The 18094-nt window shown below is 41.5% G+C and overlaps 1 protein-coding gene across 1 annotated transcript; it reads right to left on the minus strand.

Annotated features, from left to right (window-relative positions):
- Positions 1-6668: 6668 nt before the first annotated feature.
- LOC118472080 (H/ACA ribonucleoprotein complex subunit 3-like protein) lies at positions 6669-10069 on the minus strand. The gene is made up of 4 exons (XM_035959216.1): positions 9872-10069; positions 7816-7895; positions 7670-7712; positions 6669-6999 (listed from the first exon to the last, which is right to left on the minus strand). Exons 2-4 carry the CDS (start codon positions 7867-7869, stop codon positions 6902-6904), a joined length of 195 nt encoding a protein of 64 aa, XP_035815109.1. The 5' UTR covers positions 7870-7895; positions 9872-10069; the 3' UTR covers positions 6669-6901.
- Between the last annotated feature and the right edge of the window lie 8025 nt (positions 10070-18094).

Below are 18094 nucleotides of genomic sequence, written 5' to 3' on the forward strand. Positions count from 1 at the left end.
CTTCGAACTCACATCGAGCGATTAAATTGTATAATGGGTACTCAGACACGCCGATCAAGCTGCGTTGGTAATCGGCTGAGTTATGACATTAGTTGAATATTGACTGCGCCCTGGCAACACGACGCAATATTTGTGTCGTTCGAACTTGGCTGCGTCATGTGATTGCTATGTCGCGCTCTCCATTAATCGGATCGCTCCCGTTGAGTCAGACCGCCATCGCTGAGTCGCGTGTTTTTTGCATGCCCTGTAGGCACTGTCTGTCTGCCGCGAGCCACAATTGTGCCTGTTGCGCATGTTGCGTGGATTTATTGTGTACCCCAATTACCGAGCCATAATTGTGCCTATTGCGCTTATTACGAAGGCTTGCTATACTGTCGTAGCCCTGATGGCCGCACACGCGTTGACGCCAGATACGCTAGAGCTTGTACTCGCGTGGATTGTGGTGGGTTGTTCAAGGTCCTGAAGTCACATTATGTGCAACCTTCGTAAACAATTTTGTGTTCACTTTATATTTTGTTTGATTGTGTTGTGTGGCATCGTATATTTATATATATCGCCAAGTGGCCATAACAACTATATTAAATCTGGGAAATTAAATCGAAATACAATGAAACACAGATAAGTTAAATATCTGCTCTCTCCTCGTGCATAAAGTTTTACCCGAAGTAACCTGAAGAAATTCAATATTAATGCATGAAAGCCTTTTTGGCACAGAAAACATCAAAAATTGAGATTTTATTAGTAAGCAATAAGACCTTGTCAGATGAATAAATGCTAGAATCTCAGTCATACATTGCTCAACCAGATGTTGGCACATTGCTATTTGTTGCTGAACGGCATGAAGCGAACTTTGAGATAAATGGCTAGTACCTTAGCAACACGAAGTTGCGAGTTCATCGAAAGGTAATTCTGATAATTTTTTCACAACGTTGGTGTGAAAAAACATAGTGTGTTCCCGTCAGACCACTTTAATCGTTCTATCTAGGACCTCTATGCTTGTGTCGCATACATCTCTCAGAATTGTAAATACTTATAGTCACTGAATTGACTCGGGATAGTCATTTGACAAGTCTGGTATACACTGTAAGCTAAATGGTAAAGGTCGGTCCTGAATGGACACATACCTGGGGTTTATGTAGCCGAACTACACTGAATTTCACCCTTTGGCATGCTTACCATTATCTACCTCCGATCTACCAGAAGTGAGAAGAGTAGACAAATAACTATGAAATCCTACATCACCACAGAGCTTGAAGCTAAATTAGACATTAACATGTCCTTGGTCCTCGGAGCCAGAAGAGCCATATGTCTTGACCACTAGACTACTAGTGATGATAATTTGTGATCGAAATATGAAGATCTTGTAGAGACCTGTTGTATCCTCTCTACTCCTGATGATTTCTTCGTATGAGAGGAGTACTATTTGTTGTTGAAAACGGATCCTAGGCGGATACCAGTCTTGTTTCATTCTTGCCAAGCAGTTATCATCATTTGTTTCATGAAAAGCTAGTTATATGATGATTTTCCCAGATAAAATGAATTCTTGGCCTTGTCTGTTCTACTCCAAAGCTTCTCTTTTTGCCGAACAACGAAGAGATCGAAATAATGCTTTATAGAACAAATTTGGTATATAATATGAGGAGAAATGTTTGCCCTGCTGGCAACACCACAAATAATTAACTATTGTTATAAGTTCTCTCTCAAAATTATTATACCTAAAAATGTTGCATAAATCGATACCCAATTTCAGAGCAGTATGAGTAATTGGGTAAACCATGGGCAGTGATAAAAATGAGTTGGACTATACATCTCTGCATATAAAAATCTTTGCTTGGCAGCATTGGCCTGATGCCGTGCACTTCACTACCAATATAAACACACACATTTTTCCTATGTGCTTAAAAGCACAATGCAACTAGTGAATGTCTTTGTGAGCGTTAGACCCTGATGGTCATTTTACTTGTTGATCTGAAGTCAACTAATGGCTCCAAATTAACGACGAATAGTATGCATGAGCCCCTGAAGGACCCTTATGGATAAAATAGTGTTGCACATATCAGTCTAAATCTTAATGATTGACTATGCATTTGGTAGTAATAACAATAATTTTGCAGAATTGTAACCATGAAGCAACTTGTTGTTGCGTGTCTCGTTAGATGTTGAGACTAACTCTCCATGTTGAAGAGCAAATATGTAGTATTCATGCCACTACATTAATCTAAGTCCAAAGCTCACTGCATAAAACCTCGATCTGTAATGTGCGTAAGATTTCCCGAATAAATCATCACAATAGCATACATTGGCCACAACTGGATGATTGTGGTTGGGGATTTTATCTATATGCTTTTAGAACATCTCGGCATTAGGGGGAGGAATGCCCATATAGTGTAATGCCTCAATATTCTATTAAACGCACATAAGCCAAACTGAACATGTCGTTTGGTGTGTACTCCTGTGTATATGGAGTTTGCCAGAAATCGTTGAGGATTAACCATATTGGTTTGAATGCTTCTACCTGATGTAGATGTGGATATACCCGGGATTAATATCATATCCACATTTGACTTATTGGCATTTGATCTATTCTGCGGGGACGCCTGCAGATATGATCCATCGACCTTAGTCAAAGCATATGTTCTGATTGCAGATTCACGTGGTCTGTAATAACTCTTCTCCGATGAACTCGCCCTGCTGGTGATTTGCCTCACGAAGAGGTTCATCTTGATGATGAAATTCCTAGCAATGCGTGCAATATCATTGTGCTGGGAATATAGAACAATGAATCTTTCGTTTTGGGAAATGACGGAGATCATTATTAAATGTGGGAGACAAATATGTCGACACCTATCTTGCCCCTCTAGATTGCAAATGGATCCAAAACAAAGTCCTAGGCATGAGTGCTTTAAGCTCTCTTATCGGGTCATTGATAAATGCAATCGAGGCTGAACCAATAATCGCAAAATGAAAGTCACGAGCTTGAAGTTCGGACATTTATGGGCACTATTGAAATAATGTGTGGTGAATGCGATGGTTCAAGTGGTCTTGTGAGAGACCCATCCCACGTATGTGTTGAATAAACATTGTTCCGCTATGTAATATATCTGGCAAATGGCATGAATTAAAATATGCAGTTAATAGGATTATGAAGATCCGTCATGAGATCCTAGGAGGACTCATATCTTTGAATTATAAATATGCAACATATAAATCTCATACTGAATAATACATTCCTGATGAATGATCACTCTCCTATGTAGGGAGAATATCTCGTAGTTGAGACTATCGTTCCCAGATGGAACCTATCCAGAAGAAACGAAGTCTGTGTTAAACACCAAAGTTTGATAATCCCCGTAAAGGGATAAAGACCCATACAGACCCGAAAAGGAAAGATGAGGTACCAAAGGACTTGAAGTTCACCGAATAAGCACATGTGCATTCCACGAGTTTTACTCTTGGTATTTTCCACTTGATGTGGAATTACGGTATCCTCTAAAGCCCCGATGGAAAAAACCTATAAGGTTTAGGTGTTACTGGCAAAAATATCCCCATTGTGCTAGAATGACAGACTATAACGATGTATGTGATCGATGAAAAATCCCTGATGGATTACGATCTTTGATGGACTTTTGTTACACCATCATAGATGTTGCAATGGATGAACGCCTGGAGCGATGTGTCATATTTAGAATATGTATTATTGCAACTATATTATCCCCTAAGTCCTATATAAGGACATGTTACTTGCTTTGCACAACTATGTATAAATTGTGGTGTAAGATAGAAAAAATGATAGCACCCCAACCTCGTCTATTCTCGTTATTCCAGATGAACAATGAGATATATATCTTGAAGAATATGCTTGAGTTATGAGGGATAACGACTTTGACATAGGTCATCGTCAGGGGGAGCGAATGCTTATATTGATCACAATCGTGTGACAATAAATGTCATATTCTATTCCCTGAAGGCGTCAGCTTGATGATCAATATGTGAACCTTTATGGAAGTTTCTATCAAATATGTAGATCTAGTCGATCGAACACCACTAGTCGAAGTGGCTTATTTATGTTGATACGTGCACTTACCTCGTGTATCCTAGAAGTAAGTTGAGGTGAAGTTCCTGAAATAATCTTTGCAAGGATATGCAATCTGTTTGCTAAATCTATATGTGCATATACTTCCAGAAGAAAATATTTTGCCATATTGATACAGTTTTGCAAGGATCAGGGGGAGCACATTTCTAAAGTTAGCCTTTGTAGAAGATTCAGTAGAATCTAGATCCCAGAGGATCGAAATCTGTCCCGATGACAGCTGTTGTACTCTTTTTCCCTTGGTGAGTTTTCCCTAAGTTTCTCACATGAGGTTTTTAACGAGGCAACAAAGTGCAAATGCAATTTGTATCACCATGCACTCTTTCTCCATATTTTTCCCACTGGGTTTTTTTGGAGTTTTAACGAGGCATGTGTTGGTCGCGGTATTCGCCCAAGGGGGAGTGTTGAGAAACTCTAATGAAGGGTTATGTGGGCAAATACCGAATATAGCCCTGAGGGCTATCGCGTCTCTATATATAGAACATGTACCCCTCATATGGAATATAGATCAGAAAGAGGCTAGAGGCCCAACCTTACATCATGTGTCTCGTGTGTTTCACTGTCGTGCTTCTGGGAAGGGATACGGGTCTTCCACGACTTCTCGCGCCTAATCTGCTGACGGGAGGGAAGGGTGCGGATCTGGTGATCCGTGATAACGTAGTTCTCAACAAACAGGACTATTGTTGTACATTCTGCCTGTTATAAGCTGATTCTACATTTTGGTTTCCTAGTCCATGTGATTTTAGATGTTATCACAATGATATAGATTCTACCCTATTCCAAATTATAAATAGCATGTTTGGTTTAAGGAATGAAGTTGTCTATCATCTTGCCACTCTTCACTATCTTGTTTGGTTTATAGAATGTAATGAGTTTTTCCATCACTATTTTATTTCTTATCACTATTTTATTTCTTATAAGCTAAAAGTAATATTATGAGAGAATTTATTCCACCAAATTTGAGGAGTGGACTCATGATGCACCACCTTATTTTAATTTTAGATGAAGTGATTTATTAAACCAAACACCTCAAAATATTTAGTTTAGTTTTTTTTATTGATACAGCTTTTGCGATGCATCGAGGGGCTGTTTGTTTCCTGTCGTAGGAATCTTGTCTGGGCTAGGCATCGCTCTCAGAGTTCGAGTCGTTCGTTTTTGAGCGTTTGTTGGGGCTGGCAGGCTGGACGCACCTGCCTGGGCCAAGTCGCCATTCAAACAGGCCTTAGACTGATAAGACTCGTTTTTCTCTTCCGTGCAAAGAAGCATTACGAACAAACCAATCTAGGGAAAAAAAAAGGTCGTAAAAACTATTAGCTCCGTTTGTTTCCTTTTATTTTGAGGAATTAAAATCTTACTAATAGAATAAGCTATTTTTTTAGAATGTAACATTCCACAACATTACAAAGTTATCATATAAGTCTATCTCAAATTCATGTGATAAGATATAGAAATTGATTATATAGATTTACATGTTATTTTTTCGATGTACAACTTATAGTACAATCTTCTACTTGTGCCGCTATAACATAAATGTAGTATATAAGTATTTCTATCATATAATTTAGGATAATATACAAATAAATTACATATATAAATATATAAACTTAAATAGTTTTGTCTAAATTATAATTATTAAAATGAAATTTAATTCCAACGAAACAAACGGTGACTTAGTATTTTTTGATGCGTTTTTTACCTATACCCTAAATAAAATACCAGTTAAATTAATTTAGGTCCATCCAACAAATGACCCCATGTCCCACACCGAGATGTGTTTTCACGCATCCTATTTTGTATACAAAAAATCTTCATCCATCATATTAAACCGTCCAGTTTTTTCTCCTTATTCTTTCTCTCACACCTAACTACAAAGACGTCCAGATCATCCCACCCTTGCATACTACTCCATCCACGCCCTCACGGCCCCGCGATGCTCTCTCTCCCGTTGTCTTTCTCTTGCTCTGTTCTCTGCCGCCCGCCATGCAGGAGGGAGCAAGGCGGCGGCCGGCGGGGGCGTTGGCTCTCCACCGGAGATGTGTGAGGATGGCGGCATGGTGAGCACCTACACAAACAAGTACTTTACTAGTTTTTTTAAGTAAAGTGCCAAGCATTGCATTTCAATTAAAATGTGAAAGAAAATTTAACACCACTGAATCAAGTCCAGGCCGCAACGCTAGAGGTCTGGGCGGCTAACACAAAAGGCCGAATGCAACCGCAGAAACCTGCCAAAATAATCAACCAAGAAGAGACGCGGACTACACGGGTCATCTGAACATCCGTCCCTCATACGTTCCAAATAATAAAAACCACTGTGCCATTGAATTTAGTAATTGATCCTTCAAATGTTCCATATATAATATAAATCATTGTGCCGTTGAATTTAGTAATTGATCCTTCAAAGGTTCCATATAATATAAATCATTGTGCCATTGAATTTAAGCCATTGGTCTTTGTGAACTTTTTCAGCAACCTCTTCCCAAGTCTCCTCTGGACATTCGAGCTGTCCAAAGCTGTTACCCTCCTTGATTAGCACTTGAGACCTGACTTCAAATTGATTTAGCAAAGGGGACGTCATCAATCAAGACGAAAAGAGAACGCCAAAAACGATGCTTTGGCCCACACACCAAGTACATAATAAGAACAAGACCTGTCAAACACATAGCATTACATATAGTGCCTGAATGCGCTGAGATGTCATAGTAGTGCCTAGCAGTGTTTGATATGTTTCCTCAGATACCTATTTCTACATTCCAACCAACAAGCATTAAGCAGTGACACAAACTGCACATCCATGGTTGGAAAGTTGAAGCTTCAGTACTTCAGTGCTGGCTTCTGCGTTGGCAGAAGTCCAAATCTCTTCTTCAACAGGTACCGCTGGCGAGAGTACTTGTCATCTGGTGAGAAGCGAGCTGCACCACGAGGAAATATTTCAGCAAATCATGATGCGAGGTCCATGGGAACCTGAATTATTATTCTTGTTAAACAATCAAGACCACAAATTCCACACGTTTCAGTTCTGCAGGTTTCATCTTCGTTTGGTCCTAGACATCCACAATACAAGTGTTCACCACAGGAAAACTAAAATAGGCTCTTCGCTCTATACAGTGATACAACAGAATGAAGCTTTAAAAGGGCAGGCAATCCTCATGGTAAAATCATTCATGATTGACCCGAACTCTAGATTATGTGAAGGCCACATGAGGTCATATTGATCAAATAAAGCACAAGGAATTGTCACAGGAAAAGAAATAACGTTCTGCAGCTTTGACAGAATGACAGGTGCAGATACTCTTAACTCCAGTCTTATAAGCCGCACAAGCATTTTTTTGTCTGCTTAAAATATCCAGAACCTAAACTCAGAAGAAATTGAAGACACGACATACTACGAATAACCGAAAAAAATCAGGCAGGGCTCCAAGTCTGCAAACATGCCTAATGCTAATACTCATATTAGCCAACCATGAATCTGCATCCTTGTACGTTGTACCCAACAAAAGAAATATACCCAACTGTTACATCTTGACAGGCAAGTTACAACAGCAGAAACAAAAGTAATTCCAGTGAACAAAGGCGGTGTACCTGGGTGAGCAGACTGCGTCGGCACCCCAAGAGGCGACTCCTTCTGCAATGCAAGAAGAAAAATACCCAGATTAGCAGAGGATAACAAGTAACACCATAAACCATCAGCCATTCATAAAAACTTAAGAAGAAGCTCATACACAAACCTTGGTGGTGTAGACCTTGTCACCCTTCTCGTTGATGTAATACTGGAGATACATCTTGGATCAGAACGCAGGGATGACACCTGATAAATCCAACGAGAACAAAGTGGAATTACTCCCAAAGTCCTAAAAATAACAAGAATAGCACTAAATGTTATCAATAGAGATGGCAATGGGTATCCGCTACCCGAAACCCGGTGGGTTTTTGCTCTATTAGGGTATGGGTTTGGATCAATTTCTGTGCCCATGGGTTTGTTAATGGGTTCAAATGGAAACCCAACAGGTACGTGGGCATGGGTTTGTTCTTCCACTACCCATACCCGCAAACCCATGGATTTTTAAAACTCGCCTTAAAATCATCATTCCTTATAAATATGTCTCATAATATTATTAATTGAATATGTTCTAATTGAAATAAACATCATGTAACGAATTTTAAGCTAAAATTAGTTATCACTTGTTCCTTTTATCCTAGCTTATTAATGTATTGATTGTTATTTACATGATAAATTATTTTTTATGTTGATGTTAGTGGGTATGGGAAACCCGTTGGGTACCCGAAACCCGCATGGGTATGAGTTTGGGCAAAATTTTATACCCGTCATGGGTATGGGTTTTTTAGCGGGCATATTTTTTCTTCGTGGGTATGGGTTTGGACAAGTAATAACCAGCGGGTTTTTACCCGTTGCCATCTCTAGTTATCAAGTAGGACGGCTTGCTGGTCGTTCTGATCGGGGTGTATTTGGTTGAGCTTTTTGAACCTGCTTTGAAAAAGCAGAAGCTTCTACCGCTAATTTCAAAGCAGCTTTTATGTAGTACAAATTTGAAGTGCTTTTGTTGCTTATCCAAGTTTGTTATATTAATAAACAGATGAGATAAATAAAAACTAAAATATGTTTTAAAATAATTAAATGTTATAATAAATGAAACAAAAAATGTTTTTAATAAGGGCAATTTAAATTTGTACCCTTAGTTTTGCCACCTTCCTCATTTTTACCCTTAGTCGTGTTTTTTTGCTTAGTTTTACACTTCTACTCTGTAGCACTAGAAAGACAAAAATGAGCAAAAAAACATGACTAAAGGTAAAAATGAGGACACTAGCAAAACTGAGGGCACCATCTTAAAAAACCCTAATAATAAGAAGTAAAATAAAAATTAAAATGATTTATTTATAAAAATAATAGGAACACAAATATAATTTTATTTTTTAAATTATATATATTGATTAAGAGATATAGTTAGACAAACATATAAACAATATACAGTTTGATTACAGTAGCTAACTAACATCTAATTGAACCAAACAACTTTTAGCTTTTTTTTCTCATTTTTTCACAGACAGCTCACAGAAGCATTTTCACATATTACAGCTGATCCTTCCAACGGGGGTAAGGTTTTTTTTAATCCAGTCTGGTACTAGTATTAAGATGCACGGACGTACAACAAACACGAATATTTGCAATTTTGCAACCACAAGTGGTGTCTCTTTGCTATTATGCTATCTGAGTGTATGATATGTGGGTTCGTCTTTGTTACAAAACAAATATGAATCCCATCCTGGACACTGTCGATGAACAGCGAGAGGTCTGACAAAGAAAGAAGCAGCGAACACCAAATCAGATCATAACAGGCACCTTTGCCCGAAGGCTTTGCGTTTTCTTATTCACCCTACCTACAAAAGAATCTCTAATATCCCAAAAATTGTTACTACTCTCTTATCGTTGGGAACACCCTAAATCTCAGCATAGGAATTTGCATCAATTTTCCAATCATTAACAGAGCCCCGCAAATCCCTCTGGCACAATCATCCTTGCTTCAACAAGGACTTCAGGGGCTCCAGTTGTGAGCCTTACTTGCTTTTGATATAAGCAGAGGCGGTTGCGAACGCCAGATCTGCCCAGAGGCCAGCTGCAGACGGCCGTGCAACGACGGCAAGAGGCCAGCCAAGACCAAAGCAACGGCACAACACTCCCCAATAGAATCCCAACTCACAAGCCCTCCGCACCGCAATATGTCCATATCAACTTCACCAGGTACAACGAATAATTGAGTGACTTACCACAGCTTGGAAGACGGATCAGCAGTTCAGCTTCAGCAAGACAGGCGGCTAGGGTTTACGGAAGAGGCGCGCCTACGGAAGAGGCAGGAGGAGGATATAAGAGGCCACGGATGAAAGCCCATACCGTTACCGTCGTCAAGACTCGCGAGCATGCACGCCGCTCCGCATCCGTAAAAAGCACGGGCCTGTCCGCAAGCCCACCATGGCGGCCCCGTAGCACACGCAGGTTGTTGCATTTGGTATTCTGGGCTTAGCTGGAGTGCCTGCGAGGCCCACTGGATTAGAGTGGGATTGCGGGAAGTCCAGCACTGGAAGATTTGACCTACCTATACATGTACAAAAAGCCTCTAGGCCGTTTTGGTGGCCCATTTCGAGTCCGGCCCGGCCCGCTTTATACGGGCTAGGGTTAGGGCGGCATGAATATGTGGGCTAGGGCCGGACAGCAAACTGAGTCCGTCGGGCTAGTCGAGTTTGGCCCACTTTTTTTACTGAACCGTGCTCATCGGCCCTCTTTTTCGTGCTTATCGGGTTAGTCTGGCCCGTTTAGGCTCACTGTGGGTCGGGACTGTGTAATGAAACGAGCCCGCGGGCTAAGTAGGCTCGGCTCAGTTTTCTAATCGTGTCTGTCGGACCAGGCCTAAACCAGGCCAGGCCAAGACGGACGACCTGTTTGTACATGCATAGTCCTACCCACACGATTTTCCATATAATATTACTTAATACTACTTTAACAATTAATTCCAGATCTGGATGTCATTTTTACAAAATTTAGAAGCTAGCATGATGTCAGCTTTCAGCTGTGGATTTTTGGAAATCTGTTTAGCTGCTAGTGGTGAGAAAGCCATCGTAGGATGGAAGATGTGCGAAAGATGAAAGTCGTTTGGCTTGAAGAAATGTGAACTGTGATTATTTAATAATTGTTTGTCACATCCTAGAGGACTTGGCATGGATGGATCTAAGCAACGGCCAAGAGCAAGTAAAGTTGCAATCAATGAACCAATAAGACTACACAATAACATGAAGTGAATCATATAATTTCTGGAGATATCAAGGTCGTGTCTTAGATTCAGGGCCCTAGGCGAAAGCTTAGGTGGGACCCTTTTAACCTATGTATATACATAATCTTTCTCTCTCCACATATATATAGTTATAAAAACATTTTGAAAGTTAGAACATTATTACATTACTAGGAAGTAAAAATTATTTAACTAAAATTCACAAACCAGAATGTATATAACTCCTAGGAGACCGAAGCAAACTTTAGGCGAAACGACAATTAGCTTGCTCCCTAACTGTAGTATACATGTACGCGTACGTGCGAAGGTCGATTGTCGAGCGCGTATTGAGCTCTGTGCATTGACAACATGGTAGCGGTAGGAATAATGTTTTCTTGATGTATTCTATTTTTACTTGGTAACTGGGATTGGTTTGGCCAAGTTCAATGATGTATATGTTCGATAATGGCGTACTGCTCACAATAGTAGGGGCTAGATTACCATAGCATTAGGCTAACCAAGCCAACATTGATTAGGGTGATTACACAACTAAGGGTATGTTTGGTTCAGTTGTGGATTTCAGAAAAACTAATTCTAGTTGTGAAAAAAATGTTTTGAGCTGATAATTACGGAAAAATTAAAATTTGTTTAGTTGGAATAAATATTAATTATATATTTTATAAGAGCATGTTAACTTATTACATGGATGTTATGAATCTAGAAAATCTAGGGTATGATGTGATTTTGAATTGAACTAAAGGAATCTATATGTTTTCAGGTATTGATTCTGTTGTTGTATCCATTTGGTTGGGATTTTAGATTTTTGGTAGCGAATCTAGTTTAGGAAGCTAAACCAAATATACTCTAAGTACTATACTCAAATATATACTTATATACTTGAGTAGGGGGTCCAACATTTTAGGGCCTAGGGCGACCGCCCACCTGGCATCCCCTTAGGTCTGGTCCTGGGAGATATGGATGCTAGATGCTTGTGTAGCATAGTCATTGAGAGCACCTAGAGGGGGGTAAATAGGTGATCCTGTAAAACTTGAAACTTAATCCACAAAAACTTGGTTAGGAGTTAGCACAGTAAAGCCAAGTGGCTAGAGAGGAGTTCTTGCAAGACACGATAACCACAAGAAGATCAATCACAGATAGACACAGTGGTTTTATCCCGTGGTTCGGCCAAGTTCAACACTTGCCTACTCCACGTTGTGGCGTCCCAACGGACGAGGGTTGCAATCAACCCCTCTCAAGCGGTCCAAAGACCCACTTGAATACCACGATGTTCACGAAGAAGCACGAAGTAAGGGAGGGATGAGCAACACACACAAGTCACAAAATCAGAGCAACAATACGCACACAAGTCACAACACGAGCTCTCAACACAACTCAAAGAGTACTCTACTCAAATAGAGCTCTAGTTGCTATCACAAAGAATCGAATGCGTGGAATTGAAGTCTTGTTGCTTAGGAATGCTTAGAGAATGCTTGGTGTACTCCTCCATGCGCCTAGGGGTCCCTTTTATAGCCCCAAGGCAGCTAGGAGCCGTTGAGAGCATTCCAGGAAGACAATTCTTGCCTTCTGTCGCCTGGCGCACCGGACAGTCCGGTGCACCACCGGACACTGTCCGGTGCGGATTTCTTTCCTTCTTTGGCGAAGCCCACCGTTGGCGGTTCAGAGCCGTTGGTGCACCGGACACTGTCCGGTGCACACCGGACAGTCCGGTGCCCCCATCTGACCGTTGGCTCTGCCACGCGTCGCGCGCGGATTACGCGGTCGACCGTTGGCCGGGCCGATTGTTGGCTCACCAGACAGTCCGGTGCACCACCGGACAGTCCGGTGATTTATAGTCGTACGCCGCCGTTGAAACCCGAGAGCAGCCATTTCGCAGACGCCAGCCTGGCGCACCGGACACTGTCCGGTGCACCACCGGACAGTCCGGTGCACCCAGACTGCGCAGAGTCTTGGCTGCTCAGCCAAGTCTTTTCCAATTTGGTCTTTCCTGTTTCTAGCACTTAGACACAATACATTAGTCTTCAAAACAATGTACTAAGTCTTAGAAACATACCTTTACTCTTGATTTACACTTTTTGAGTCCTTGGCACAATTTAACACTTAGGCACTTGTGTTGGACACTTAATCACCAAAATACTTAGAAATGGCCCAAGGGCACATTTCCCTTTCAATCTCCCCCTTTTTGGTGATTTATGCCAACACAATAAAAAGCAACTAAAAGAAGTGCAACATCAACTCAAATGAAAACATAATTTTGTTTTGATTCAAATTTGGCATATTTGGATCATTTTTTGCCACCACTTGGTTTGTTTTTGCAAATCAACCTCAATTTCCTATCTCTAAGTCAAACACACTTGTTGAGACATAAAGAGAGTTGTTCCAAGAGAAATTGATCAAAGATTTCAAAAACTCCCCCTTTTTCCCATAATCAACCATTCTCCCCACAAGAGGCCAACTTTTGACAAAAGAGACAATAAGAGATTTTTGACAAATCAAAAGCTCTATTCTACTATTTTCAAAATTCTCAAGTGGTAGCTGATCCATTTGTTGCTTTGACCTTATTTTCTCCCCCTTTGGCATCAAGCACCAAAACGGGATCAATTTTGGCCCTTTAACCCTATTGCCCCACCAAAATCTTCAACTAAGAGTAAAAAGGCAATAAGAGTACAAAGATGAACTTGGAATCAGTTACTCTTTCATTGGAGCGCAGTGGAAGTCTTGCATGGTCCAAGTCCACCTTTTCCCTTTCAAACCTCCTTTGAGACTAAATTAAGCAAACTGAAGCACACAGTTAGTCTCAAAGGGTCAAGTTGTAGCACATCTCCCCCTAAATATGTGCATCACTTGCAAATGGACTTGTGAGGTCCGGGGAGTGCTTGTACAACTTGAGCACCATAAATAAACAACAAAATGCATTAAGGAACATGATCAAGGCATAAAACACATGTATGCTATAAATCAATCCAGGTTCCGCGAATCTAAGACATTTAGCTCACTACGCAGCTTGCAAAAGGTCGACTCATCTAGAGGCTTGGTAAAGATATCGGCTAGCTGGTTCTCGGTGCTAACATGAAACACTTTGATATCTCCCTTTTGATGGTGGTCTCTCAAAAAGTGATGTCGGATGTCAATGTGCTTTGTGCGGCTGTGTTCAACAGGATTATCCGCCATGCGGATAGCACTCTCATTATCATATAGGAGTGGGACTTTGCTCAGATTGTAGCCAAAGTCCCTGAGGGTTTGCCTCATCCAAAGTAGTTGTGTGCAACACTGTCCTGCGGCAACATACTCGGCCTCAGCGGTGGATAGGGCAACGGAGGTTTGTTTCTTAGAACTCCATGACACCAGGGACCTTCCTAAGAATTGGCACGTCCCCGATGTACTCTTCCTATCGACCTTACATCCAGCATAGTCGGAGTCTGAATATCCAATTAAGTCAAAGGTAGACCCCTTTGGATACCAGATCCCGAAGCAAGGCGTAGCGACTAAATATCTAAGAATTCGCTTCACGGCCACTAAGTGACACTCCTTTGGATCGGATTGAAATCTAGCACACATGCATACGCTAAGCATAATATCCGGTCTACTAGCACATAAATAAAGTAAGGACCCTATCATAGACCGGTATGCCTTTTGATCAACGGACTTACCTCCTTTGTTGAGGTCGGTGTGTCCGTTGGTCCCCATTGGAGTCTTTGCGGGCTTGGCGTCCTTCATCCCAAACCGCTTGATCAAATCTTGCGTGTACTTCGTTTGGGAGATGAAGGTCCCATCTTTGAGTTGCTTCACTTGGAACCCAAGGAAATAGCTTAACTCGCCCATCATTGACATCTCAAACTTTTGAGTCATCACCCTGCTAAACTCTTCACAAGACTTTTGGTTAGTAGAACCAAATATTATGTCATCGACATAAATTTGGCACACAAAAAGATCACCATCACAAGTCTTAGTAAAAAGAGTTGGATCGGCTTTCCCAACCTTGAAAGCATTAGCAATTAAAAAGTCTCTCAGGCATTCATACCATGCTCTTGGGGCTTGCTTAAGTCCATAGAGCGCCTTAGAGAGCTTACACACGTGGTCGGGGTACCGTTCATCCTCAAAGCCAGGGGGTTGCTCCACGTACACCTCCTCCTTGATTGGCCCGTTGAGGAAAGCGCTCTTCACATCCATTTGGAATAACCTGAAAGAATGGTGAGTAGCATAGGCTAACAATATGCGAATTGACTCTAGCCTAGCCACAGGAGCAAAAGTCTCCTCAAAGTCCAAACCTGCGACTTGGGCATAACCTTTTGCCACAAGTCATGCCTTGTTCCTTGTCACCACCCCGTGCTCGTCTTGTTTGTTGCGGAACACCCACTTGGTTTCCACAACATTTTGCTTAGGACGAGGCACCAGTGTCCAAACTTCATTTCTCTTGAAGTTGTTGAGCTCCTCTTGCATGGCCAACACCCAGTCCGGATCTAGCAAGGCTTCTTCTACCCTGAAAGGCTCAATAGAAGAGACAAAAGAGTAATGCTCACAAAAATTAACTAATCTAGAGCGAGTAGTTACTCCCTTGCTAATGTCACCCAATATTTGGTCGACGGGATGATTCCTTTGAATCGTCGCTCGAACTTGGGTTGGAGGTGCCGGTTGTGCTTCTACCTCCATTAAATGATCATCTTGTGCTCCCCCTTGATCACATGCCTCCTCTTGATGAACCTGTTCATCTTCTTGAGTTGGGGGATGCACCGTTGTTGAGGAAGAAGGTTGATCTTGCTCCTTTTGTTCCAGTGGCCTCACATCTCCAATCGCCATGGTGCGCATTGCGGCCGTTGGAACGTCTTCTTCATCTACATCATCAAGATCAACAACTTGCTCTCTTGGAGAGCCATTAGTCTCATCAAATACAACGTCGCTAGAGACTTCAACCAAACCCGATGATTTGTTGAAGACCCTATACGCCTTTGTATTTGAGTCATAACCTAACAAAAACCCTTCTACAGCTTTGGGAGCAAACTTGGAATTTCTACCTTTCTTCACTAGAATGTAACATTTGCTCCCAAATACACGAAAGTAAGACACATTGGGTTTGTTACCGGTTAGAAGCTCATATGAAGTCTTCTTGAGGAGGCGATGAAGGTAGACCCGGTTTATGGCGTGACAAGCCGTGCTCACGGCTTCCGTCCAAAACCGTTCGGGAGTCTTGAATTCACCAAGCATCGTCCTCGCCATGTCTAGTAGCGTCTTGTTCTTTCTCTCTACCACACCATTTTGCTGTGGTGTGTAGGGAGCGAAGAACTCGTGCTTGATTCCTTCCTCCTCAAGATACTCCTCCACTTGAAGATTTTTGAACTCAGACCCATTGTCGCTCCTTATCTTCTTCACTTTGAGCTCAAACTTGTTTTGGGCTCTCCTTAGGAAGCGCTTGAGGGTCCCTTGGATTTCAGATTTATCCTGCAAAAAGAATACCCAAGTGAAGCGAGAAAAATCATCAACTATAACAAGACCATACTTACTTCCTCCTATACTTAGATAGGCGACGGGTCCGAAGAGGTCCATATGAAGTAACTCCAGGGGTCTTGATGTTGTCATCACATTTTTGGCATGATGAGAGCTTCCCACTAGTTTACGTGCTTGACAAGCTGCACAAGGTCTATCTTTTTCGAAAGTTACATTAGTTAGACCTATCACGTGTTCTCCCTTTAGAAGCTTGTGAAGGTTCTTCATCCCCACATGTGCTAAACGGCGATGCCACAGCCAGCCCATGCTAGTCTTAGCAATTAAGCATGCATCTACATCGGCCTCCTCTTTTGCAAAATCAACTAAATAAAGTTTGCCGTCTAGTACACCCTTAAAAGCTAATGAACCATCACTTCTTCTAAAGACAGACACATCTACATTTGTGAATAAACAGTTATATCCCATATTACAAAGTTGACTCACAAACAGCAAGTTATATCCAAGCGACTCAACTAAGAACACATTAGAAATAGAGTGCTCGAATGAAATAGCAATTTTTCCTAACCCTTTCACCTTGCCTTGGTTCCCATCACCAAAAATGATTGAATCTTGGGGATCCTTGTTCTTGACGTAGGAAGAGAACATCCTCTTCTCCCCCGTCATGTGGTTTGTGCATCCGCTGTCGATAATCCAGCTTGAGCCCCCGGATGCATAAACCTGCAAGGCAAATTTAGGCTTGGGTCTTAGGTACCCAACTCATGTTGGGTCCTACAAGGTTAGTTACAATAGTCTTAGGGACCCAAATGCAAGTCTTGTCTCCCTTACATTTGGCTCCTAATTTCCTAGCAATTACCTTCTTATCCTTTCTACAAATAGCAAAGGAAGCATTGCAAGCATAATAAATTGTAGAAGGTTCATTCATTACTTTCCTAGGAACATGAACAATATTTCTTCTAGGCATATGATGAACAACATTTTTCCTAGCCACATTTCTATCATGCATAATAGAAGAACTAGAAGCAATTATGGCATGAGAATCAAAAGCATCATAACTTCTATAAACATTCCTAGAATGTCTCCTATCATGATACATGAAAGCATGGTTCTTTTGAGCACTACTAGTGAAAGTCGCCTAGAGGGGGGTGAATAGGGTGAAACTGAAATTTACAAAATTAATCACAACTACAAGCCGGGTTAGCGTTAGAAATAGAAACGAGTCCGAGAGAGAGGGCGCAAAACAAATCGCAAGCGAATGAAGAGTGTGACACGCGGATTTGTTTTACCGAGGTTCGGTTCTTGCAAACCTACTCCCCGTTGAGGTGGTCACAAAGACCGGGTCTCTTTCAACCCTTTCCCTCTCTCAAACGGTCCCACGGACCAAGTGAGCTTCTTCTTCTCAAACAATTGGAACACAAAGTTCCCGCAAGGACCACCACACAATTGGTGTCTCTTGCCTCAATTACAAGTGTGTTTGATCTCAAGAAAGATTGAGAAAGAAAAGAAGCAATCCAAGCGCAAGAGCTCAAAAGAACACAACAAATCACTCTCACTAGTCACTAAGGCTTTGTGTGGAATTGAGAGAGGATTTGATCACTTGAGTGTGTCTAGAATTGAATGCTAGAGATCTTGTAAGTAGTTAGAAGGTGGAAAACTTGGATGACTTGAATGTGGGGTGGTTGGGGGTATTTATAACCCCAACCACCAAACTAGCCGTTTGGTGGAGGCTGCTGTCGCATGGCGCACCGGATAGTCCGGTGTGCCACCGGAC

The sequence above is a fragment of the Zea mays genome, chromosome 5 (assembly GCF_902167145.1).
Source record: "Zea mays cultivar B73 chromosome 5, Zm-B73-REFERENCE-NAM-5.0, whole genome shotgun sequence".
NCBI lineage: Eukaryota > Viridiplantae > Streptophyta > Magnoliopsida > Poales > Poaceae > Zea > Zea mays.

Excerpts from the sequence above, each read along its gene's own strand:
- LOC118472080 (XM_035959216.1), bottom strand. The coding sequence starts at position 7,869 with ATGTATCTCCAGTATTACATCAACGAGAAGGGTGACAAGGTCTACACC. Across the intron at positions 7,713-7,815 it reads ACAAGGTCTACACCACCAAG|AAGGAGTCGCCTCTTGGGGT; the intron begins GTTTGTGTATGA and ends CTTGCATTGCAG. Across the intron at positions 7,000-7,669 it reads GACGCAGTCTGCTCACCCAG|CTCGCTTCTCACCAGATGAC; the intron begins GTACACCGCCTT and ends CTCGTGGTGCAG.